Below are 25,257 nucleotides of genomic sequence, written 5' to 3'. Positions count from 1 at the left end.
ATACCTGCTACTTCTACTTTTAGCCACCTTGCCCCAGTTCCTACACAGATTCCAATAAGGATGTGGAAGAAATATGTAATTTATAAAAAACAATTTAAAAGAAACAAATTTTAGCTCATAAAGAAAATTTAAAGTGGATTTCCAGGGACTGCTTGGTAATATGGACAGAATGTTCGTGTTCCCCCAAAATTCATGTTGAAGTCCTAACCCCCAATGTGACGGTATCTGGAGATGAGGCCTTTGGGGGTGATTAGGTTTAGAGGAGGTCTAAATTAACATCCTTACAAGGAGAGGCAGAGACACCAGAGTGGGTGCTCTCTCCCCGCCTTGTGAGGAGGCTACACCGAGAAGGTGAGGAGAGGCTTCTCCAAAGGCACTGAATCCGTGGTGCCATCAGATCAATACGACGCGGTCCGTGAACTGCCGCCCCCAGGAGTGCGCACCACGTACTGCAGAAGCACACGGGCAAGTGGCGCCCGACTGAAACAGACCTTTATTTTTATTCTTCCACGCTTCTCAATGCTTTCAGACAGTTCTAACTGGATGTCTTCTTGCTACTCTACTCTCAACACATCCTAAATGTGGCTCCTCCCCTCCCCCCAACCTCTCTACGTTTTGCCATCTTTCTACCTGTCACCCACAACAAACGTCAGTCATCCTTATTCTTCCTTCTCCCTGGCCTCCCAGTACCAACCAGTTCATTTGTCTTAAAGGATTCTTTTAAAAATTCATTTCTGTTCTCACTGTCACCAGTAAAGTTCTGGACCCCATGAACTCTTGCTTGAAACTTGATGAGAAACTTCCTAACAGACCACCAGGCCTCCAAACTCTCACCAACCTTATCTAGTCTGTAGAGCAAATATCAGAATATCCTTTGACATGAAAGCTGAAAACTGTCTGTACACAGGAAAACTAGAACGGGAGATCTAGAGATCTGAGTAGAAGTCAAACAAGACATTTCCCCAAAAGCAGTTAAACACATTTACTTAATTAAAAACTTCTCTTCACACAGTCATACAACTTATAGGTGACACTGTGTCACTTTCAGTAGAAGTGCAAAATACATACCTTAACTCTACGCGTAATGCTGAGGAACCGACAGGTTTTATCATAAAGTTCTTCCAGATTTTCTCTGTCCCAGTAGAAATCAGGAGTCATCAAGAAGTCTGAACTCAAGTTTATATGGTGTCTTAAAAAAAGGAAAATCTTTAATTTTTATCTTAAATTAAAAAGCATGGTCTATTTTATTTCTTTTTTGAAGAAGATATTTATTGATTGATTTATTGATTGACTGAAGTATGGTTAATTTACAATGTTGTGTTAATTTCAAGTGTATGGCAAACTGATTCAGTTACACATATATATATTCTTTTTTAGATTCTTTTCCATTATAGGTTACTACAAGATATTGAGTACGGTTCCCTATGCTATACAGTAGGTCCCTGCTGTTTACCTATTTTATATATAGCAGTGTGGCTATATTAATCCCAAACTCCTAATTTATCTGCCCCCATCCCCTTTGGTAACCACAAATTTGTTTTCTATGTCTGTGAGTCTACTTCTGTTTTGTAAATAAGTTTATTTCTTGTTTACATGGTGCTTTATAAAAGTAGTTTATTTTTATTTTTTATTTTTTTTGCGGTACGCGGGCCTCTCACTGTTGTGGCCTCTCCCGTTGCGGAGCACAGGTTCCGGACGCGCAGGCTCAGCGGCCATGGCTCACAGGCCCAGCCGCTCTGCGGCATGTGGGATCTTCCCGGACCGGGGAACCCGTGTCCCCTGCATCGGCAGGCGGACTCTCAACCACTGCGCCACCAGGGAAGCCCAAAAATAGTTTTTAATGCTGATTCTTGTAATATTTCTGAGAAATATGTAAACAAAAAATTTTCAAAATGTGCAACCAAATTAATTCAATCTTTATATTAACATTTATGAAGTAGAGAGAAAAAACCCAATTAAAAAAATTTCTAGTGACTTCCCTGGTGGTGCAGTGGTTAAGAATCCACCTGCCAATGCAGAGGACACGGGTTTGAGCCCTGGTCTGGGAAGATCCTACAGGCCGCGGAGCAACTAAGTCCGTGCGCCACAACTACTGAGCCTGCGCGCCTAGAGCTTGTCCTCCGCAACAACAGAAGCCACCGCAATAAGAAGACTGCGCACCGCAACGAAGAGTAGTGCCCGCTTGCTGCAACTAGAGAAAGCCCGTGTACAGCAACGAAGACCCAACGCAGCCAAAATAAATAAACTTATTAAAAAAAAAATTTCTAAGCTTCTTTATTAAAATTTGTTACAATATACATGCACGTATATTTGTGTGTGTGTGTGTGTGGATAGGTAATCAGATGGCTCAAAAATAAAAAAGACAGAAAAAGGTAAAAATTGACCAATCTTACTCCTATTCTTATCCCCATTTTTCCCTTTCTCCCACTCCCTGCGGGTAGCCGCTGCTAGTTTCACACACACACACAAACACACACACTCTCTATTTCTACCTTTTTTACATATGAGGCCTGAGTTTGCTTTTAAACAAAAATTTATGTTATAGAAGTAACACATAAATAGCTGTTCACTATAAAAAAAAAAACCCTAGAGAAGAACTCAGAAAACACTGGTAGGCCCGTTACCCTAACAAGTCAAATCCTTTCGGCCCTGCCAATACTCTCCTGTGTCCTTCCAGATCTGCTTCCATGCACATACGTGCACGTGTGTGTGTGTGCGTGCACATACACCTACGTGTCTGGTAGTATGTATACGTATCAAGATAGAGATGAATATGTTGTTTGCTTACAAGTAGGATCATACCATGTATAAGCTGTGACTGCCACATTTCTACTTCTATTTCTCGTCATAGATTCGCCACATTCCTTTGAATAACACATAAGCACTCTTATTGTAAAGAGACGAAAACTTAGGATAACAACAGTAAGACTCTACGAAACTATTCACATACCTAAGTATATCAAGTCCTAATTTCTGAGTCCTAGAATTAATAATTTGCTATATCAAGTTCTGCTCGCATGACCAAGAGAAGAGGGGAGAGGAGTCTGTCTCCCCCATTTCTTAGCGAGCTCAAGGCTGTAGATGTGCTGTGGGACGCTCTCATGCAGGGCTTTTTATTTTTGTTGGTGCCCTGAGTTAGGGTCCCTGAGCTTTGAGAAGGGCCTAGATGACGCAACACTGGACCACTTCTCTCCAGGGCAAGTAACTAAGGAGAATGTGGAAAAGCAACTCTTAGGTAAACTATTGACAAGGAACTCCAGTAACTCACCCCACACACAAGGGCCGAAACACTGAGAATCCTGCCTAGTGAGAATAACACCAAGATTCAGGGTGTTTCATTCCATAAATCTTGGGAAAACTACAAGAATGAAATAAACTGAAGGCCTTTTAACTTAATTTTGAACGACGTACTATTATGTTTCATCAATTTTAAGACACTCTTCTTCCCATTTTAACATCTTTGAAAGTGGGAGGCATCTTTAAAATTGATGATGTCTTACAGGTGGCAGTTGAGACTTAGTTGTCATTGCCTTAGATGACTTATTTCTCTTATTCTTTCCTTTTTATGTGTGCCCAAGAGGAAATGTGATCAATCTACATCCAAATAAGACTGAGAGCTATTTCCGTAGTGCAAAATTAAAATTCTGTGATAAAAAAGCGTTGTCTCGTATGTTAGTGGGCAGCATTTTCACTTTCTTGTGGCGTCGTACGGTGTCTCAGAGTCAGTGAAATATGGTACATCACTTTTCCGTAGCAATGAGGTCTATTCAGCATTATGATGCAGTGATATACTTTTACTGAGAATCACCCTTGTCCAAATTCTAGAATGCATCTTTCCACCTTTGAATAACACCTACTACGCTCGCTGACGTAGGTTTAACGTCAGTAATTATGGTCTCTCTTGCACATGCACAGTTTCTTCCAGTACAGTCCTAATACAGCCCACCTGCTTCTAATGGGTAAGAGTTCTCCATGCTTATAGTGAATGAAATAAAAACAGCTGCAATTCCCATACAGATATAAATGTTCGCTCTTTACTGTAGAGCTACAGGGATATTTTCTGGAGATGGTTAAATATATGAAATATTTCATTTACAGAGAAAATTTACCTTAAGGCAAAGAGTTCACCCATTTTCTGCATAACTTCTTCATGAGATAGTTTCACTTTCTTCCCAGCTTTTAAAGCCTATTTGGGAGGGGGAAAATAGATACATACACAGCTCTCCCTTCTCACTAGCATTTTCTATGATGTACATTCCTAATCTCTTAATGAAAAACCAGGGGCTCTTTTCCCTAGTATAATTATTCTTTCACAGTAAAAACAAAGTTAATTACAGTAAGCATGATTTTTAATGTATTCTGAAGTTTTGATATAATTTTAGTTGCATTTTTCATGCCACTATTTTCCTTGTAATTTGTCAAGACACTTTTTAATCGAGAAAAGTGGTCATAATTTCCTTCCTTAGAGAGGAAACATTTCATTTCCCTTCAATTCAGTTACATTAAAAATACTATACCATTAGAGAAAAGTAATTTGAATTTTAAGTTTTAAAAGGTTTCTTATTTTATCATTTTATACGTAACCGGGTTTTTTTTTTTCCTGCTTAAATTCAGTGCAGCTTTCTTAATGTTTATTATTACTTTATTGTACTTCTAAATTCATCATTATAGTGGGAAATTTGTATTTTCCCCCAATAGAACTCAATCCTTGAAAACAAGCATAAAATTTGTATAATTACCTCTGGAATCGACTGAATAGATTCAACAAATTTATCCAGTGATGCTTCCCAGATAGCCAGTTTCACTGGGGGAAAAAAAATTAACAATAGAACATTTATCATCATATTCATGTTTCTACAAAATGTAAAACTGCACAGTACCTTCACTGCCATTTCAACAATAGTTTAAGAAGCAGATGTCCAAAAAATTTGAGACTGAAATTTAAGAGTCGTTACTTATTATTACAAAAGATGGCACTAGGTAGAAAGAGACAGAAGAAAATTGAGTGGATTTCCAAGCCCTGCTCGCAGACCAAAACTACACTGGGTAGAATCCCTGATTTTCTCCTACTGCATCTCAGAAGCTGAGAGGAACGAAGGGTGGCTCTGTAGAGGGGCAGAAATCAGGCCTTCCTGACCTTCCCTCCACTCCTCTGGGCTGTGGGTACAGCTCAGAAGTCCCGAAGCCTCCTGGGTGGTATATGCAGTCCACCACAGCAGCAGCCTAGTGCAGACTGGTGGCAGGAACATTTCTTAGAGAACTTCTACAGTTCTATTCAGGTGCGTGGATCTTGCCGAAGAAACTGAGAGCCACTGTGACTCTCTGTCCCATTCCTGTGAAAAACCAGAGTGTATTTTTCTACATAGAGGCCTGTGCCCAATCACAGAAGGCTGTGCTTTCTTTCTCTGCCTGGATTAGAGACAATCTAAGACTAAGAATCTCAGAGAGAAGGAGAGGGGAAAACAAAGGTAGTGATAATAATAATAACAGCAACAACATAAAAGAATATTTTTGGAGAGGTAAGCTTTATCAATACCAATAAGGAATGAATAACTATAGCACAGATACTATATATTATACTCTATACTACATATATTTTTCTCTTGGAGGGAAAAGAAAGGAAAAGGAATTATAAGGCTTTGCTGAGTGCTCTACGAAAACATGTCAAAGTCTTTACTAAATATTTCAGCTTCCCTCGATGAAATGAAAACTATGGGATACCGTCTCTGATAAGTAGTAGTAACTTACCTGAAAGGCAAAGAGCATTTGAGAAAGCAAATTTCTCTAGAATGACGTCATCTAAATCTAGCTCTGAATTTAACCTGATTTCCCCTCTGTGAAGTTTTGACTGTCCCCTAAGAAAAAAAAAAAAAAAGTAGTTTCTAAATCGCAAAAAGTACCTTTTTTCTTTTGAAAAATAATCTTTATAATCTTTCTAGAGGTCATTTTGGCAATCTGTATCAAGAGTCTTACAAATGTTCTTATACCATACGATCCAAGTAATTCCACTTCTAGGAATTTATCCTAAGGAAATAATCAAAGATGCAAGGAAAGATTTGTGTACAAAAAACTTTCTGTGGGGACTTCCCTGGTGGCGCAGTGGTTAAGAATCCGCCTGCCAATGCAGGGGACATGGATTCGAGCCCTGCTCCAGGAAGATCCCACATGCCGTGGAGCAACTAAGCCCGTGTGCCACAACTACTGAGCCTGCATGCCACAACTACTGAAGCCCATGCACCTAGATCCCGTGCTCTGCAACAAGAGAAGCCACCGCAATGAGAAGCCCGTGAACTGCCACAAAGAGTAGCCCCCGCTCACCGCAACTAGAGAAAGCCTGCGCACAGCAACGAAGGCCCAACGCAGCCATAAGTAAGTAAATAAATAAATGAATAAATAAATACCTTTATTAAAGAAAAAAGACAAATGAATAGAGATATACATTAAAAAAACTTTCTATGGTCAAGTGTCGAATAGTAAGAAATCAGGAAAGAAACTAAAAGTTCAACAGAAGAACGGTTCATTTATAGGAATTCACACAACAAAAATGAACAAGCATGTTTTGAAAGGATATTTAGTAGAAAAGGGAAAATGACTACAATAATTTGCTAAGTGAAAAAATGCTGAATATAAAACTATGTAACTATACACAGTATAATCTGAAATCACATGGACATGGTGAGTATGGGGAGGGAGATGAGGCAGCTGTGACAAACCAAGATGTATATGTAGAGAACTCTGGAGTGACTGGGGAGGAGGGGGAAGGGAGGGAATCTGGGAGTGTAAGTATCACAAGCAAATAGGAAAAGTAGAGGCTAAACCTTCACGAGAGACGTGAGACCAGAAGACATGGACAAAGGTTGGTGGACGAGAAGACGATACAGGAAAGCTCATTGCTGTCTATTATCACTTAGCTCTCATCCCAATTAGTCTTTCTATAGCTGGTGTCTCTTCCAAATTTCCCTAAAGCTCTGCTTGTGTCGCTTCCTTTCTCAATACAAAGACTTTTTTTCCTTCTCACATTCCACTAGACCAGTACCTCCCTGCGAGAAAAGACCTTCATTCTGCCTTCTCTCCCCACCCTAACATCCCTCCTCATTTTTGCACCCTTGCTGTGACATGGAAATTGGCCAGTACGTTGCCTACCCATACATTTGACCTGAGAGTGGTACAGCAGTGGTACCCCCATTTCCACAAGTGGTTCTCTTGGAGCACCCTGTCATTATACTTTATACTTTTTACACTCAAAGTCAATGGGAAAAAAGCAAAAAGGATTTACTTCAGAGAAGACTTTACTAGAATAACTGAACAGGTTCATTCTAACGAAGGCACACCGTATTACTGATTTTGGCCGCTTAGGAAACTTACTATTTTGGGGTTATACTATCTACTTGTTTTAATTTATGGGTAGCCTGAGAAGCTATAAAAAAAATATCTATCCACTAATATTTATTGTTTCAGCTCTGTATTTGTACCAATAACTTTTTTCTTAAAATTAGTCTCCAAATTAATAATTTATCTTCTCTACTGCTGTACCTAGTTATTCCAAGCACCCTTTTCATAAACTTGATAAAAAGCTGCTTACTCTGTTTTTGAGTAGTTAAGCTCTTCATTCTCCCAGTGCACCAATGCAATTTCATAGGGGTGAATTTCGTGTTTTTCAAGAACTTGCATCACATGCTTCATCTAGAAGAAAAGCAAGATCAACCTGAAATTATAACCGACTCCCTCAGTACAGGATAATGTTATAGAGTTAATGCTTATAACATTTTTAAAATTACATTTGATACCATTTCTTCTCTTCTTTAGGTTTTAAGGAGAAAGCAAATTCATGGTGATACTAAACTAATTGGAACGATATATTCACTTGTTTTTACATTTGGAAAACACAGACAAGCTTAAGGAGGAGAACAAAACCTCCCATTATCCCACGACCAAAAGAAAACCCCTAATAACATTATGGTTTGTATTCTTTAAATCTTCAAAACAAAAAGTTTAAGTAACACACTTGTAAAAATTTAAACACAGAGGTATAGAAACTGATTCTCTCTCTGTTCTCCTGAATTTTTTTTTCACACACACACACTGTATTTTATTTTTACAAGAGATAAACTGACACCAAGCATTGTAACTGGATGACCACAACAAAAGCAACAATGATTGCAATTACCAAACACGAAACACACTCACACTGTGTCATAATATTGACATTCAGTCCAGGAATCCTCCACTGTAACAGCTCCTTTACTTTGCAGTGAAAATTGATTTGTGTATTTTTTGCCTCTGAGTCCTTGTGGGATTTTTAAAATTCAAACAGAAAGTCACAAAAATTATAATCCTCCTCATCAGTTCACTCAGTCCCATGTAATTAATTTTTTTTTCATCTTGATCTTTTGTTAACACTTTTATGAATTCATCAGTTTTCCATTAGAGTTCTGAAAATGCTTATTCATTCAGTTCAGCAGTATAGTCAGTCTCCTGAATTTCTAATCCTCTAATGTAACCACCATTAAACTTGGTGCATACCCTTCCAGACTTTTCCCTATTTGTATATGTATGTACATTTAGTTTGCTTTCTATATAAATGGGATGATACTGTACATATGAACATTTTCAATGCGATTCTCCTTCATGGAGGAAACGTAATTGATTTAACCGTCTTAAATGTCCATCCATGGGTTTTTTTCCCCATTCTCTACTATCCCGATGTCACATGTGCCAGCCTTATGCGTGTATCTTCAAGGACTTGTGGGAATATTTCTTTAGGATTTGTTGGAACAAAAGACATGCACACTTATAATTTTGATAAATGTTTCTAAAATGCTCTCCAAAACAGTTTTTCCAGCTTTAGAATCCAAAGATTTACGAGAGCATTCTTTTTTTTTGAACATTATTCATTTTTTTATATAGCAGGTTCTTATTAGTTATCTATTTTATACATATCAGTGTATATATGTCAATCCCAATCTCCCAGTTCATCCCACTGCCCCCCCTTCCCCGCCTTGGTGTCCATATGTTTGTTCTCTACATCTGTGCCTATGAGAGCATTCTTTTATTTATTTTTTTAATGAGAGCATTCTTAAAAAACACTGGGTATTGTCAGCCTTTTACATCTTTGCAAATTCAAATAGCCAATTTGTACATTTTTCTTACATTTATTGCTCATTTATATTTCCTTTTCTCCAGGAAACCACTCCCCAGTCTCCCTCCCCCTGCTCCCTATGTGTGTATCTCCTTTCAGTAAAACTGGGTTTGTATGAGGCATATTTTTTTACCAGCTCTGGTATTATATTGCTTATATTTTGTAACCTGCTCTTTTAATTTAACTGTATCATATACACAGGCAATTCCTCAGGAATTGGTTTCTTCCCACGTGACTTTTAAGAGCTGTAATACGTACATCCTAAATACATGCTATGGATGTATTTAACAAACTTCCTATTATGTGTTTTGGTTATTTCTCATTTTTGCTATTGTAAATAATGTATTGATGAACATTTCTATACATCATTCATCATATATAACTGTGATTATTTCCTTTGGATAACTTTCTAGATGTAAAATTGCTGAGTTAAATATAAAGCTTTGATATGTATTACCAAACTGCCTCTGAAAAGGTTGTATTAAACAAATCATGATTGGGATATTGAAGAAATTATTTCCAGTGAGCTAAAAAGTTCTAGAAAACTTGATCTAAAATAAGACTCAGTGCAGCCAGCTTCCAGTGAACTGTGTGTACATTACTCATTTTGTAGGTTATCACATGAGAAGTATACTTCCTTCTGTCTGCAGTGTAGCTAGGATTGTTCTGATTTTCCACAAATTATTGTGTGCTCAGAGAATGGAAAATGTAGGAAACTTCTAAGTCAAAAAGAAAATTTTGGAAGATGACAGTGCTAGAATCAACATCACATAATGCAGAGCAAATAAACTGAGGGTTATCTGTTAATTTATCTTCCAATTGCTCAGATTATTAAGTGCCAATTAACAATTTATTCTCAGAAAACTAAATTTTAATACTTTCACACTTTATTTATACTTACAGTTTTGTCTGTCACATTCCAGAAGACAGCAGCTCCTTCCCTGATTTAAAAGAATAAACTAAGTTAAAGGTGGAATACATTCTTTAGGGCCACACATAAAGCCATGCTTAGGTAGCTTCTAGAATGCATCTAGAAGGCCAATTTTAAAAAATATGATTTATTATTGATTTGACATGATGGTCCCTGGATGGATATGATAAACAAAAGCTATTTTTTGAATTTCTGATAAAAAACCTGATCCCTCAAAAATTCATGGATTTCTCCTGTGGTTTGCAGAATAAACAACTATTATTGTAAAACCATGTAACTTCAGGTATCTAGACTCTTTCATACCTGATGCAATTCTTTTTTGTTTTTTTAAATTAATTAATTTCTTTTTGGCTGCACTGGGACTTTGTTGCTGCATGCGGGCTTTCTCTAGTTGCAGTGAGCGGGGGCTACTCATCGTTGCGGTGTGCGGGCTTCTCATTGCGGTGGCTTCTCTTGTTGTGGAGCACGGGCTCTAGAGCGCAGGCTCAGTAGTTGTGGCACACGGGCTTAGCTGCTCTGCGGCATGTGGGATCTTCCCAGACCAGGGCTTGAACCCGTGTCCCCTGCATTGGCAGGCGGACTCCCAACCACTGCGCACCACAGAAGTACCCTGATTCAATTCTGGTGTACAGATATCAGAATAAGGAAATTTTTGAGACCTGTCTCATTAGCTCTCATTAGGCAGATTCTGCTATCAGAAAAGAATAAAGGGTCATGCTTTTAATATCTGTGGAATAAAGAGACTGAGATAAATTAAAGCCTCAGATGGTAAAGGCACCTATGAAATCATGCCAGCCATCCCTACAGTGCTCAGAGTAGACCTGCAACAAAGCCACAGGAAGCCCTCACAATCCAAGTCTGCCTTTGACAAAATTTAAGTCTAAAAACTGTTAGGGAACTTGTTTTGATTTCTGAAGTCTGATGTGTTGAGCTGTTATAGGTAGTAAATTGAAAAAAAAAAAAAAAAGAAAAAGGAGTTACAGCTCTGGGTCATTGCACCAGAGGAAGGAAGGGTAGAAATGAAAGAAAGGTAGGGGCTTCCCTGGTGGTGCAGTGGTTAAGAATCTGCCTGCCAATGCAAGGGACACGGGTTCGAGTTCTAGTCCGGGAAGATCCCACATGCCGCAGAGCAACTAAGCCCATGCGCCACAACTTTTGAGCCTGCGCTCTAGAGCCCACGAGCCACAACTACTGAGCCCACGTGCCACAACTACTGAAGCCTGCGTGCCTAGAGCCCATGCTCCGCAACGAGAAGCCACTGCAGTGAGAAGCCTACGCACCGCAACCAAGAGTAGCCCCTGCTCGCCGCAACTACAGAAAGCCCGCACGCAGCAACGAAGACCCAACGCCATCCATCTATCCATCCATCCATCCATCCATCAACAACTGGTAAAAATATGATGTTCCCATTACCATTCTTCAAACCATCTTGAGCAATGTGCTTAGTATGTGTGTGGGTCTGTGCTTAGCATCTGGGATGCAAAGATGAGTATTGTCTAGATCCTCTGCTCAAGGAAGTCCCAATCCAGAGAACACTGATCCACGGACCACCAATTACAATAGTGTGATCCACACTCTAACAGAGTTACGCAGAATCTAGGTGGAGGTACACAGGAGGGACACAGTTCCTAAAGGACTAGCAGAGCCAAATGAGAAAACGAGGAAATACCCCTGGGGAAATAGCCCAGGCTCCAGGAAAAGGTGCGAGGGGGGCAGGCAACGTCTCAGAATAAAGAGCCAGTAGTTTGAATGGCTGCGGATGAGGGCAAGTGGAGGGCACTCAGGTCAGAGGTGGGGAAGAGCCAACCCCTGAAAGAACTTCGTGCTGTGATAAGGCATTTGGTCATATTCCATAGAATTTTAAGGATACTATAGTGATCAGAATTACCCACTGAAAAATTGCTCTGCCTACAAACAGACAGACAGACTGCTGGTGGGGTGAGAAGACAGGCAGGGAGACCAAGCAGTGAGTGTGGCAAAAGGCCAGGGTGGGGTCTCAGGATATGGATTTGGGAGGTGTTTAAGGCCACAGCCAGAGCGCTGGTTCAGAGAAGCACCTCAAGGCAGATGAGAGATCCCAGGAACTCTGCAGTATGGCGCTCAAGCCACATGTGACTGTCGGGTACCTGAAACAGGCCTGGTCCAAACTGAGAGCTCCTATAACTGGAAAATATACGCCGGGTTTCAGAGACTTAGTATGAAAAGGAGAATGTAAATCTCACTAATTGTTGACTGATTACATGCTGAAATGATAATAGTTTAGATATGTTGGGTTAAATAAAATATACCAGTAAAATTAATTTCAGGCAATATATGATGTTATTATTAGTGTTGGTCAAAATTAAATTCATCTTTTTTTAAATTAAAAGTGCGGCTATAAGAAAATATATTATTACATTCGCGGCTTGCATTTGTGCCTTGCGTTGTATTTCTACTGGATGCTGCTGATCTGGAGGACCTCAGAAATCCAAATTCCTTACTCAAGTCAAAAGGGGTGTTTCTCTACCGGCACTAAATGTTGAACTCTTGATTATGTCCAAGGAAAGTAAGGCATCCACAGGAACAAAGACAGAGCTTCCAGTTATCATCAACTGTAAGAACTAAGACCAGAGAAACTTCATCAAAGTCTGGATTCTTATGGATGTTCCATGTATTTCTGTTCTGCCACTTATTAGTCCTTTGGGTAATTCACTTAATCCCTCTGACCCTTGGGAATAAAAGATCTTCCTCAAATGTTGTGAGGATGAGATTATTTTAAATGGTTTCTATTATCATTCCCACTTCCACTCAGCTACTCTGGAGTATCTGGTATTAAAACAACCTTAAAAAAAAAAAAAAACCTTTAAATAAAAGGAATAAATGTATGTGGATCAGGGTCCCAGTCTGAAGTCTCCAGAGAGGTAAGGTGATCTAAAACTTTAGCTTCAGAGGGCGAAGATGGAAAAGGAAGAAAGACAGCGGGGCAGGTAGCACGCACCTGATGAGGGGCACTGAAGATGAATGGGAAATAAGATGCTTACATATTCTTAGTAAGTGAAAACCCACATTTACCAATAAAGGCAAGTACACACCAAGTTACCCGAATGGGCCTCTGTTAATGACCTCAGCCTGAGCTTCCTTCAGTCTCTTGCTCTCAGGAAGGCCGGAAGCTGGGGGGAGTCCACTCGGTTCCTTAAATCCCTGCGTTCTTCAGGGCACCATTATTTCCACCAGTGGTTCCTGACCTTAGCGTTGTCCAATGCTCTCTCTTTTTTTTTTTTTTTTTGCGGTACGCGGGCCTCTCACTGTTGTGGCCTCTCCCATTGCAGAGCAAAGGCTCCGGACGCACAGGCTCAGCGGCCATGGCTCACGGGCCCAGCTGCTCCGCGGCATGTGGGATCTTCCCGCACCGGGGCACGAACCCGCATCCCCTGCATCCCCTGCAGGCGGACTCTCAACCACTGCGCCACCAGGGAAGCCCCCCAATGCTCTCTTTTTATAACGTGTTAAGTGCACCCTTTACTGTCATGAATTATGAGCGGTGCGAAAAACTTGCATATATGATACAAAGATGACATAATGCTTAAAGTTAATTTAGAACAAAATGAATAAAAAATCCCTAATCTTTTCCCTAGGGGGGAAAACTCTTTATTTCACAAGAGGATTTACCAGCAGATGCCTAAAAGTGACAAACTCTCCTATTCAAATAAGAACCAAAGGATAAATTTAAATCACAAATAAATTTTGAAACATCTTCTGTTAAGAGAGAAGGTACACCTGCATCTTTAAGGAACACACTACCTGGCCACAGCCCATCTTCCAATGGAGTTGCTTTCTTGTCTTACCTGAAAAAGAATATTGTTCCAGGATCACCTTCTTTTGCAGAATTTTCCATACCTATCACCAAAATATTTGCTGCATCTGTGATAAATAAGCAAAAAGCTATGTCACAAGGTGACACAAGATTTAAGTCACCTATAAACTTTTAACAAAGTATTTGTGATCATTGCTTCATATACCATGAAGTGCTCTACAACATACTGTCCATTTTTCTACTAAGGTTTCTAAAAGTATTTAATATATGAAAATGAAAAGACCATAAGAAATTACTTGAACAAAATATTCAACAACCTGTGACACTATTATTAGTGCTATTTAAAACTCATTCACGCCCATTTTGATTCAGTAATCGCTAGTCCAATTGATAATTATTAAAGTCTTAGTATCAGTACAACTAAGGTTCAAGAATTTGGGGGGTGGGGGAGGGATGCACTGGGAGTTTGGGGTTAGCAGATGCAAACTATTGTATAGAGAACATATAAACAACAAGGTCCTACTGTATAGCACAGGGAACTATATCCAATATCCTGTGATAAACCATATGGAAAAGAATATAAAAAAGAATGTATCTATATAAAGGAATGTATATGTATAACTGAATCACTTTGTTGTACAGCAGAAATTAACACACTGTAAATCAACTATAGTTCAATTAAAAAAAGAAAAAAGAATTACACTTCTTTCTGTAAAAGTAATTTAAAATAAAATTTGAAGAGCCATTAATATATTCTCTTCCTTTAAATATCATTTTATTAATAATATAATTTTAATATTCTCAAACTACTCTTTCCACTGAATTTTAAATTATATTGTATAAAGTGTGGAAAATAGAAAACATACAGAAACAAAGATACAGTCCATTTCAAAACATATCTGATTTCAAAGTTAATCATGAGAACTACCATGATAGTCACCTGTAACTATTTAAATATTTTAACATTTTAAATATTAAATACATACATATACAAATATTCACCAGTAAGTAGTTACTTTGTATATTAGTTTAGTAGTATTTATTATAAGTATATAAATATTCTATAATGTAAACTATAAATAACATGTTAGTCAATTAATAAATATACTAATATTAGTATGTAAAATGTTACATAATTTCTTTTTTGAAACTAGATACATTTTAATAGAAAACAAAATACAAAATAACCCTTTTCAGAAAACAGAAATATTTAATCCTTTTCCCACAAATTAGAAGTTGCTATATCCTCAGAGCATAGTTTTCGATGCATGTGTTTGTATTTAAGATTTGTTTCACAGACTGTTCATTAAACCGCTACTGCAAAGCAGGAGGTGGGAGGGACGATCTCAGGAGAAAAAGACACTGGAAAAGCCGCACCTCGGAATCATTTGGAAATTCAACATTTTCTAATTCTATCTTTTGATGTTTCACTTCCAATTATTTTCATTTCTTTACCACAATCTGTCCTTTTAGGGGAGAGAATTGTTGAATAGAAGTGCAGCCACAAAAAGAATCTTTCTTTCCCACCAACATAATTTCTTAACATAAAATTAGGATCCTCAAAGCTTCAGAGCTCCTAATAGAGGTTGGGGAATGGGGGATTCAGAAAAAGACCAACTCCTAAACTCCTTTTCTTTGGTGAAATCACACTTCCTTGAGTTCTACATCTATAGAGGGCAAGGGTCACCCATATAGCCAAGAACACCACAAGTGAAGTGGGAAAAATCCAGGCCAGTGAGAATAGTACGAGAAGCCCCCAAGTGTGTGATGCACAGGGACACCCTGCCGACAGCCTCTGGAATCAGCCAAGAATACCGCAGGGCAATTTTCCTTCTTAGAGGCCCTGGACATAGCTCTGTTTTTCTAAGTCAATTATGTTCGTTTTTTGCCACCAAATAGTACTACAAAATAGTTCAGATCATCAAGGCTGAGAAAGCACAATGACATTTCGATTGTTTCTTACAGGGTCAGTGACTCTTTTAAGAATTTTCTCTGTAGCAGAGAGGTTTTCAACCTACTGTTTTTTGCTACTTTGAGGTAAATTCATGAATCTTCCATCAAAGTGTTCCAAGTCATTTTTTAAACATAAAGCAGGTGATTTCTCAAGAAGCCTTCCTCACACTATCCTAAAATCTTCTCAGTTTAATTCTCTTTTAAAATATTCATTGAGCTTATCTTTTAACTAATTCTGTTAGTTTTAAAGTGTTGGACTGTACTGGTAAATTTTTCTTTAAAGGCTCTCCCCAACATTTCTATCAATTATATGGTTCTTCTGTAATACTAAAATAACTTTTTAACGTGACAGAAATGAAGTGTCATGGCCTTTGATCATCCCAAGTAAGAGTGATCCTATAAATACAGCTGAATAAACCATATTGATTTTAATCTTTGAACAAAGTTCTCTGTGAATATGTTTTAAATTTCCTATCTTTGTATGTCATTTGTATAAAGAGATTCAACGCCACTTTTATGATATAATCCTTCAAATAGAAAATGAGAGGCTTCCCTGGTAGCTCAGTGTTTAAGAACCCACCTGCCAATGCAGGGACACGGGTTTGAGCCCTGGTCTGGGAAGATCCCACATGCTGCGGAGCAACTAAGCCCGTGCATCACAGCTACTGAGCCTGTGCTCTAGAGCCTGTGAGCCACAACTACTGAGCCCACGTGCCACAACTACTGAAGCCCGCGTGCCTAGACCCCGTGCTCCGCAACAAGAGAAGCCACCACAATGAGAAGCCCGTGCACCTCAAAGAAGAGTAGCCCCTGCTCACCGCAACTAGAGAAAGCCCGTGTGCAGCAACGAAGACCCAACACAGCCAAAAGTAAAAATAAATAAATTTATAAAAGAAAGAGAAAATGAAAACTAAACAAATGCATATTTAAGACAGTTATCATAGGAAAATTATTTTCCAATACATTTTAACATACTTGGCCCCAGGTTCAAGAAGATGTACCTCTAGGCAAGCTTGTTACTTCAACATATCCATGGGAGGCCAGATCTTGAGAGAGACTTCCAAGATGGTATTCATCTGCGGTTGCAAACGCAGTACAGCGCATCAGGTCCTGTGCCAGAGAGAGGAGAATGAGATGGGTTACCAAGAGGTGCCTGTGATGGTTGTCTCTTTACAGGGAGGATGGCGTGCTGCAAAGCTGGCACTCGAGAGTTTTCTCCAAACATTTCAACGGTTCAGACAAAGGATGTGAGAAGGATGCAGAGAAAGAAGTTACAAGGAGGTGGATTTCAGCTCAATCTATGCAAGAACTTTCTCTTAATAGCCAAAGAGACGGAATGGGCTATCAGAACGGGGAGCCACACCTGCTGGCTGTGCTTCAAGCACAGACTGATCAAAAAATAGAGAGGATTTAGGCACCATACAAGGCGCCTGGATGAGATGCTAGCTAAAGTCTGTCCAACCTTGCGTTTCCATGGCTCTTTTTCACAGCAGCAGTATTATTTGAGGTCATTTGATAATTTGCCACTAGCCTTGTACAGGCAGAGACTACTTTGAATCTACTAAGGAATTACAGAAATTTTTACTCTAGTTAATTGTACTCTGGTTAAAGGTTCTGTGAATCTGTCCAGGTTCGGTGAGTGCTTTGGATTTCTGCACTAGGAGTCTTACCTGTGTGTACATGCATACATTTATATTGTGTGTAGCTATACAGTATACATACGGTAAGCATATGGTACAGCACACAGTGTTTTTGTCAAACTGTAGGTCACAAGCCGTTAGCGAGTCCTGATATCAATTTAGTCGGCCCAAACCAGTTTAAAAAAAAAATAAACTAGGGGCTTTCCTGGTGGCACAGTGGTTGAGAGTCTGCCTGCCGATGCAGGGGGTGCGGGTTCGTGCCCTGGTCTGGGAGGATCCCACGTGCGTGGAGCGGCTGGGCCCGTGAGCCATGGCCGCTGGGCCTGTGCGTCCAGAGCCTGTGCTCTGCAACGGGAAAGGCCACAGCAGTCAGAGGCCTGCGTACCGCAAAAAATAAATAAATAAACAGAATAAAACAGAAAATATTAGAGTACATAATTCATAGTAAGGGTAAATTTTATTTTATGACATTTTCTGTCACATATATGTCTATATAGGTATACCGGGTCACTACATATACACTGTAATGTAAAATAAATTTCTCACTATGGAATACGGTCAATAAAGTTCAAAAGCTATCAGCAGAGGTGTTAAGAGTTCAGGCACAGAATTAGATTCATTAAAAAAAAAATCAGAATAACAATAATGCCTACTTGATAGGGTTGTTGTGAAGTTTAAACAAGCTGATGAATGTCAAGTGCTCAGAACCATGATTAGCACAAATGTTCAACATTTTTTAGATAATACTTATTATTACGGCACATGCAGGTATGTTTAAACCATCAAAATTTATGGGAGGCTAAAAAGTTTATCAAAAGTTTATCAGATTTACATCTGAATTTTCATTTGTTCGTAATTTTATATTTTAGTGTCTATTAATCAGAACATTAGTGGTTCTACTGTCTTTGATACATATGGTGCTTTGGCCCATATGTATCAAAAGAGGTATATGAGTCACTAAATCAAAATTTATTCCTAGGATTTACTCATCTTGGCTCCTAAATTCTTTCCCTTTCTGCTACATTCCTAGTATGAAATTCAAGAAAAGTAGTACATAAATTTCTTCCTTCCTCCCACTTTTGTTACCTAACTCCTGGCTCTTTCTCAAGAGATGACCTAACTCTGCTTTGCTTTTTCTTCCATCTGTTACACAGTTCTAATGTGTGGTTTAAAAAGTAGCAGAGGAATAAATGGAGGACCTGAAAAACCTAAAATCCGTAAAATATCCACTCATAAACAAAACATTCAATTGTCTAATTGATTTTAATTCAATTAGAGGAAAAATTAAAAGTCAGACAAGCAAGCTGAAATTGTCACTGAATGTGAGCTAAACGGATACAGGATCCTCCCGTTGCAGATATCTGATATGCTGATCCCCGTATTCATTATGAAGGTAAGAACACGTTAATTTACAAAAACATACGGATCCACACAGTCAAAGTAAAGCTGGTTACTGGAGTACAGGAATCAGTTATGTGCTTAAGGTTTAGAAGTGCCAGCACTAGTTGTTCTTTTAAGGCTCCGTGGAGTTAAAAAGAGCTGGCAGGATGTGAGATTAAGCTGGCTGAAAGAAAGGAATCCTGGAAAGAAGCATCAGGTAAGGCCATAGCAGGCAGGCTCTACCCTGCAAGAGCTGACAAACTTACTCAAGTTTGCTAAGCAAAATCCCAGTGCACTAGGTTGCATGTCAGAGTGACTCTGGGGCTGCTAGAGCTGACATGCTTAGTTTAGGCTGGAGTGGGAAGAGAAGGCGGCACGAAGGAGAAGACAGGAGAAAAGGAGAAGGTCGACAGCTAGTCCAGCGGAAGGTTTTCCCAGAACTGTACTAGAAACAGCATTGCCGACTGTTTCTACAATCATTGCCGTAAACTGGCAGCCCAGACAACTATCCAACTCAAGAGCTGACCCACATAGTGTTTTCAAGATTTGAACAAACTATCAACAATAAACGGCCATTTGACGCACAATCCAGATTTCCACCATCTTTCGCTCCAGTGGAAGATCTAGCAGTAATTGACCAGGGTCGGTGGGGGGCGGGGAGGGGGGGCGTGATTCTCCAGCCGATGCAGTCCCTCCCACTCCCTGGCTCGTGCCTGCTTCACCATCATCTTTCTTACTGACCAGGCCCATCTGTGCTAAAAAAACGTATACTATTTTACCTTCTCAAAAATGGAACAAGTCGGGCTTCCCTGGTGGCGCAGCGGTTAAGAATCCGCCTGCCAATGCAGGGGACACGGGTTCGAGCCCTCGTCCGGGAAGATCCCACATGCCGCGGAGCAACTAAGCCCGTGCGCCACAACTACTGAGCCCACCTGCCACAGCTACTGAAGCCCGTGTGCCTAGAGCCCGTGCTCCGCAACAAGAGAAGCCACCGCAATGAGAAGCCCGCGCACCGCAACAAAGAGCAGCCCCTGCTTGCCACAACTAGAGAAAGCCCGCGCACAGCAGCGAAGACCCAACATAGCTAAAAATAAATAGATAAAATAAATTTTAAAAAAAAGTGGGACAAGTCAAAGCATTCAACCACTACTTCCATGAGAAAATATATGCTGAGCTCCAAAGAGTCAGGTTATGAATTTTTAAACACAATTTGTTTTTAACTTAGTCATTCCAAGGATCTTTGCATTTTCTGAAGATGGTCACCTTTCCTTCTCACACCATCTCCTGTTTAGTTTGGCTCAGAGTCCTAGCCAATGTCTCACAGCTTATTTGGTTTAGCCTACGTTACATAACTTACATGGCTCGCCACACTACTTTCTGTATCCTCCTTAAACATCTGGGATGTGAGTCTCTGTTTAAGTTATGAATCTTCTGTGAATAGATGATTCACAAGGTTTTCCAATTTGACTTGTTAGAAATATCTTTTTTGGGTTTTATTCCCTTTGTTTTTCAATTTCAAGATTGTATTTAAATCCACTTGGTAAAGGGAAAGAGTGTGTGTCATCTTTGCATGTTTTCCCCCTATTATTTAAAGATGTTGTTATTCTGCAAGAAGCTTTCATCTTCAGACATGTCTTTTTCTGGATTTCTATAATGAACCATTATTTTTTGAGCATTAAATATAAGTATATACCAAATTTCAGGTTCTAGCATGGGGATCAACAACTTGTTCTTAAATAAATGTGCCAAACCAGCCTAAAATAGTTATTGGATTTAAGACTTAAATTTAGGCCTTTCTATTTTAAAATGTTAAAAGAAAACCACCCAAACCCAAACAAAACAAAACCAAAGCCAAGAAAACCACCATGTTTCAGTATGTTTCATTTTTCTGGCCACAGAAAACGTATTCCAGCAGATGGGGCTAGAAATTTATATATGATTCTTGTTTTAGAGCATCACATACTCTGACAGAATACTTTTCCTGAAAAAGAAAGTTTATTTTTATTCGTGTTCTTTTACTAAAACAAGAAATTACTGCATTACAGTAATGTTGCTCCTATATTACTAAGGGGAAAAAATGCATGTTTTTCCTGTTATGTACAGATTATAGGCAAAAGTTAGAAAACACAGATGCATTTTACATTACTAGTATAAAGCTTTAGCTTTTAACCTTTCTGACTACAACCCATGGTGAGAAACCCTTTCACATACACGGTACCTACACACACACAGACACCCACACCAATAATGGACACAAAAGCTTCACAGAACAATATTTACCTTTATCATGAGTAATGCATCGATACTTTCTATTCTGTTTCATCAAACACACCAAAAAAACCCCAAACCTATTAACAACCCACTGGTTAATTTTACTACACACTGTGGTGTGAGCCTGCAAACTACTGCTGGGCGTCCCAGCACCCTGCCTTCTCTGCCAGCCTCCATGCTGCTCAGAGGTTGGTCCTTACCCTCGGGCATCGTCCTCCTCAAAGACAGGACAGACCAACAAGCAGCACTGGCCCTGCCATGATAAGTGATGAGCCAACGGTATGTGGGCCGAATATCTCAGCAGGTTATGATCTCTACAAATGCAATCAGGTGAAGACTTGATTCTAATATAGAGGGTGAGTGGCCTCACCCCGTCAATTCCAGGCGCATGCCATGTGGCAGAGGTAAGAGGGTGAGCTCAGGCACACATGTGGGGAATGAGACAAAGGGTACCTCTTTCTGGTACAAAGTAGAGTCCTTTCCTGACTCAGTCCAGAGGGGAGGAAAGGGCTTTACCACCAAAGGGGACTCGCCAGCCCCATGATGCCCACGTGGAAATGGAGGGGCCCTCTATTCGGGACAGATAAAAGCCAGTCTTCAGCCCTGGGCATATATTACCTCGTTATACCTCAAGACTGTGTTCTCCTGTAAGATCATTAGAAAATAATGTTCCAAAAATCATACTCCCGCAGGTCACTTTCAAAATGCCTTCAGAAATAGAAAAGATTGTCTATTATTTTCCTGTACTTCCAGAGAAACAACATACTGTTTCTGTTTTCGTGGAATTCCAACTGAAGTCACAGCTATTACGTTACATAACATGTCCTATGTCAGGACCCAGGAAATAAATGACTCCTTAAGTTTGGTGATAGAAAAAGTTATTTCTTATAAGACATTCTTATGTTTTTCTTTTCTTCTTGTTAGACAACAAGAAGTGTACAACCCAGGAGTATTCCTGCCTTTCTTTAATCATTGGGCTTCGCGGAACTAAATATTCAACCAGATTACTCGTATCAGATATCTGATAATATTTACTTCGCTGTTCATATCAACTGCTTGTTCTATTTTAAATGTAATGCTTTTATTATCTCATTTGAAACTTATTAAATTTTGACAGTCTACTTCAAATCCTTTCCTGGAAGCAGAAAGGAAAAAAGTCCTGAAGAAAAATAAAAAACGGAATCCAGGAACACTGCTTTCAAGTCTACAGACAGCCCAAAGCAATAATGCCTCTTCGACAGTTTACAACCTACAACTACAAAAACAAGTGCCATTTCTGACCTCACCAGCCTTTCATAAGAAACTTGCTTCTGCTCTGCGCTGCTAGATGTAACGGAAGAAAAAAGGGACTTGGTCCTCCTCTTTTTTGGATCTGCTGTGAATTCAGGTTTTTACACTTAATTTCATCTCAGTCACTTAAATACTAAATTTCCCAGATGATCACAACACTAAACAACATAATTAAACACTCAAGAGCTAGAAAGGGGTGAGAGCAGAATGCATCCAAAACTCCCATCCTTCATATCGTGGGTTCAAGGAAACCAAACAAGAATGTAAACAAAGCTAGAATCCAAAACAAGTCATTAACCAACTCCTAGCTTCACAACCTGAGGACAAGACGTGAAGGCCTGTACAGCTTTTTAAAGGAAGTCAACCACGTAGTAAACAAAAACAAAAACAGAACAAGTTAAACGCTCTCAAGGTCTACTTCTCAGAATCGAGATTGTAAGATAGACAGTATAACCTGTTTTCTGATAGATTCAGAAGGCTTCATCAAGTGTTAAATATTCGACATTCCTACTTTTAATGTTGATGGTTACAGACATCAAAGGTCCCTTTGCTTCTCTTCTATCCTTTCCTGTTTAATAAACATTTATTAAGTATAAGGCACAGTTTCAAGTAACATGCGAGATACACAGGTTACCAAAGGGCTTGATCCTGACCTTAAATATTTATCATTTAGTGGGCAAATGCGAACTGTAGTTGAGAAATTCCCATAAACCTCTTAACAGTGAATGAAAACAACCACTTCAACCTTCAAATGATAAAAAAAAGCAAAAACCTTCACTCTGCTTTTTGGATTCCACCTTGCCATGTCCTTTCACCACCCCCTCCCATGCAGTCACCATTGGCTAATGAATGTATACCTGTCTGCATACTTAATGAAACAAATTTTTTTTAAATTTAATACAGAATTTCTACAGTTTGATTTTTTTTTTTTTTAAATGGGGGCTTTTTATAGCACTGTTCCTAGAATGGACTTACTACTAGTCTTTTTCAAAATTTCCTTAGGCCACTAATCCTTTCATAAACTATATTTTTATATTTAATTGCCTCTATTTTGCCTTTATATGTACCACTAATTCCTAAAATTAAGATGTTGATTCCCTTTGGAGATGACAGGTTTTACTCTTAGGCTTCAAAGATCCTGAAAGAAGTGCTGAGCTGATGGCTGGCTCTCCTATGTTGGTAGTAACGCTGAGGTGGGATCCACAGGGGTTCAGAGTGATTATTAGGGAACAGAGGTGCCACCACCACAAGTGTTTTTACCTTGTTCACAGGCAGAACTGGAAGGTTGGTCCTGGATGGCTGCCTGGTCCTTGATGCTTTCAGTGGTCTCTTGATTTGTGGAAAGTCTTGTTTAGAAACAAGTGTTTCCGTTGACACAGATGAGGAATGTCTCTTCAGTATTTTTATAAACCACTTAAAACCTAACAGATTTGGTTTGTGAATCACTTTCCTATGAGTACCAAGGGAGTTCCTGGTTGGAAGGTGCTCTTTTTCATCTTGGTAACGTGTGGTGTTTAATGGAGAGAGTACATTTGTATTTGATATTTTCCGGTTCATTTCCAGGACCTGGGACTTATTCAAACCAACAGCTGCTGTATCAGGAAAGAACAAATTCACCTTCTGACTTCTTGTCAGGGTGTTGCATGTTGTGGTCTCAAATTCCTTAAGTGGGTTTAATGTTCGATGAACAAGTCTTTGGCACTGACACGCTTCTGATAAAATATAGTGAGATCTGGCCAAGGATCTGAGAAGTCTGGCTGACATTACCACATCTCAAGCTAAAAGAAAAAGAATTCAAAGTTCAAGTTTTTTAATAAAAAATATTTAAAAAGTATATAGTGTTTTCCCAGGTAACAGGTATATTTCTGTAAAACAATTTGCAAAATAGATACATCTTAACTTAAGCCTAGTAAAAGAATGAGGTTAAAAAAATACATACAAGTGTTTTCACCACCTCTCTTTTAGTCAACCTTTAGCCTTCTTTCTGGAAGGTTATAAGACTATAAAGCTATTGAGGGACTTCCCTGGCGGTCCAGTAGTTAATACTCTGCGCTCCCAATGCAGGGGGCAAGGGTTCGATCCCTGGTCTGGGAACTAAGATCCCACATGCCGCACGGCGTGGCCAAACCAAAAAAAAAAGTAGTTTATTTGTCCTTTAAACACATATCATTTTTTTAGCACCTTAAAGCAACAGACAATTATTGGTGCCTATCAGAGGTGATGTTTGAATCGGGTTTCAAAAGGGCAGAGGGATCAGCAAGTCGAACACCGCAGGTAAACAGTATTGTTCACCTGACAAACAGGATGCAACTTCAGGGGAGCCGGGCGTGAGCTGCAGCCAGCAGCTGAGAGCTGAACAGGAGCCTGTGGCTGCATCCTAAGCACTGGTCCTAAAGAGTTTCTATAGGAGAGGGAAGTCGGAGCTCTTCATGTGAGACTCAGATGGTCAAAAGTACATTCAAGAAACATATCCTTGGTTAAAACTTAGAGGAGGAACTGAGAGACACTAAGACATTGCTTTCTGAGTACTTTGTACCCAGCAAGCGCTCTGCTTCACCTCACGACAATCCTGTGAGGTACTTCACAGGGGAAACTGAGGCTTAGGGAGGCTGACTGCTTACAATCAGTGATGCAGAGACAGAAGGAAATCCCAGGCGTTTCCAGTTCTAGAGACAACACTGTAACCACTGCATATATATTATCTCCCTTTAAAAGGATGAGGGCAGGGGGTTTCCCTGGTGGTGCAGTGGTTGAGAGTCCGCCTGCCGATGCAGGAGACATGGGTTCATGCCCCAGTCCGGGAAGATCCCACGTGCCGCGGAGCGGCTGGGCCCATGAGCCATGGCCACTGAGCCTGCGC

At 39.6% G+C, this 25,257-nt stretch overlaps 1 protein-coding gene across 3 annotated transcripts in view; it reads right to left on the bottom strand.

Moving 5' to 3' along the window:
* The window catches only part of RMND1 (required for meiotic nuclear division 1 homolog), a 35,611-nt gene that overhangs the window by 6,123 nt on the left and 4,231 nt on the right, over nt 1-25,257 (bottom strand). The window contains exons 2-11 of one of the 3 annotated variants that reach the window (XR_004352498.1): nt 23,658-24,175; nt 16,818-16,926; nt 13,895-13,970; nt 10,041-10,080; nt 7,583-7,683; nt 5,749-5,855; nt 4,740-4,804; nt 4,110-4,186; nt 2,803-2,864; nt 1,069-1,189 (exon numbers count right to left, since the gene is read on the bottom strand). Coding sequence is in view for 2 of the 3 variants with exons in the window: in XM_032650981.1 (XP_032506872.1) it covers nt 1,069-1,189; nt 4,110-4,186; nt 4,740-4,804; nt 5,749-5,855; nt 7,583-7,683; nt 10,041-10,080; nt 13,895-13,970; nt 16,818-16,926; nt 23,658-24,161 (1,200 nt within the window). In the remaining variant the exon portion in view is untranslated. The remainder of the gene's footprint in view (nt 1-1,068; nt 1,190-2,802; nt 2,865-4,109; nt 4,187-4,739; nt 4,805-5,748; nt 5,856-7,582; nt 7,684-10,040; nt 10,081-13,894; nt 13,971-16,817; nt 16,927-23,657; nt 24,176-25,257) is intronic. The other 2 variants (XM_032650981.1, XM_032650982.1) reach the window with 2 other exon arrangements.

The sequence above is a fragment of the Phocoena sinus genome, chromosome 12 (genome assembly GCF_008692025.1).
Source record: "Phocoena sinus isolate mPhoSin1 chromosome 12, mPhoSin1.pri, whole genome shotgun sequence".
Lineage (NCBI taxonomy): Eukaryota > Metazoa > Chordata > Mammalia > Artiodactyla > Phocoenidae > Phocoena > Phocoena sinus.
The sequence above is the reverse complement of the archived record's forward strand: the minus strand, read 5'-3'. Positions and strand labels throughout refer to the sequence as shown.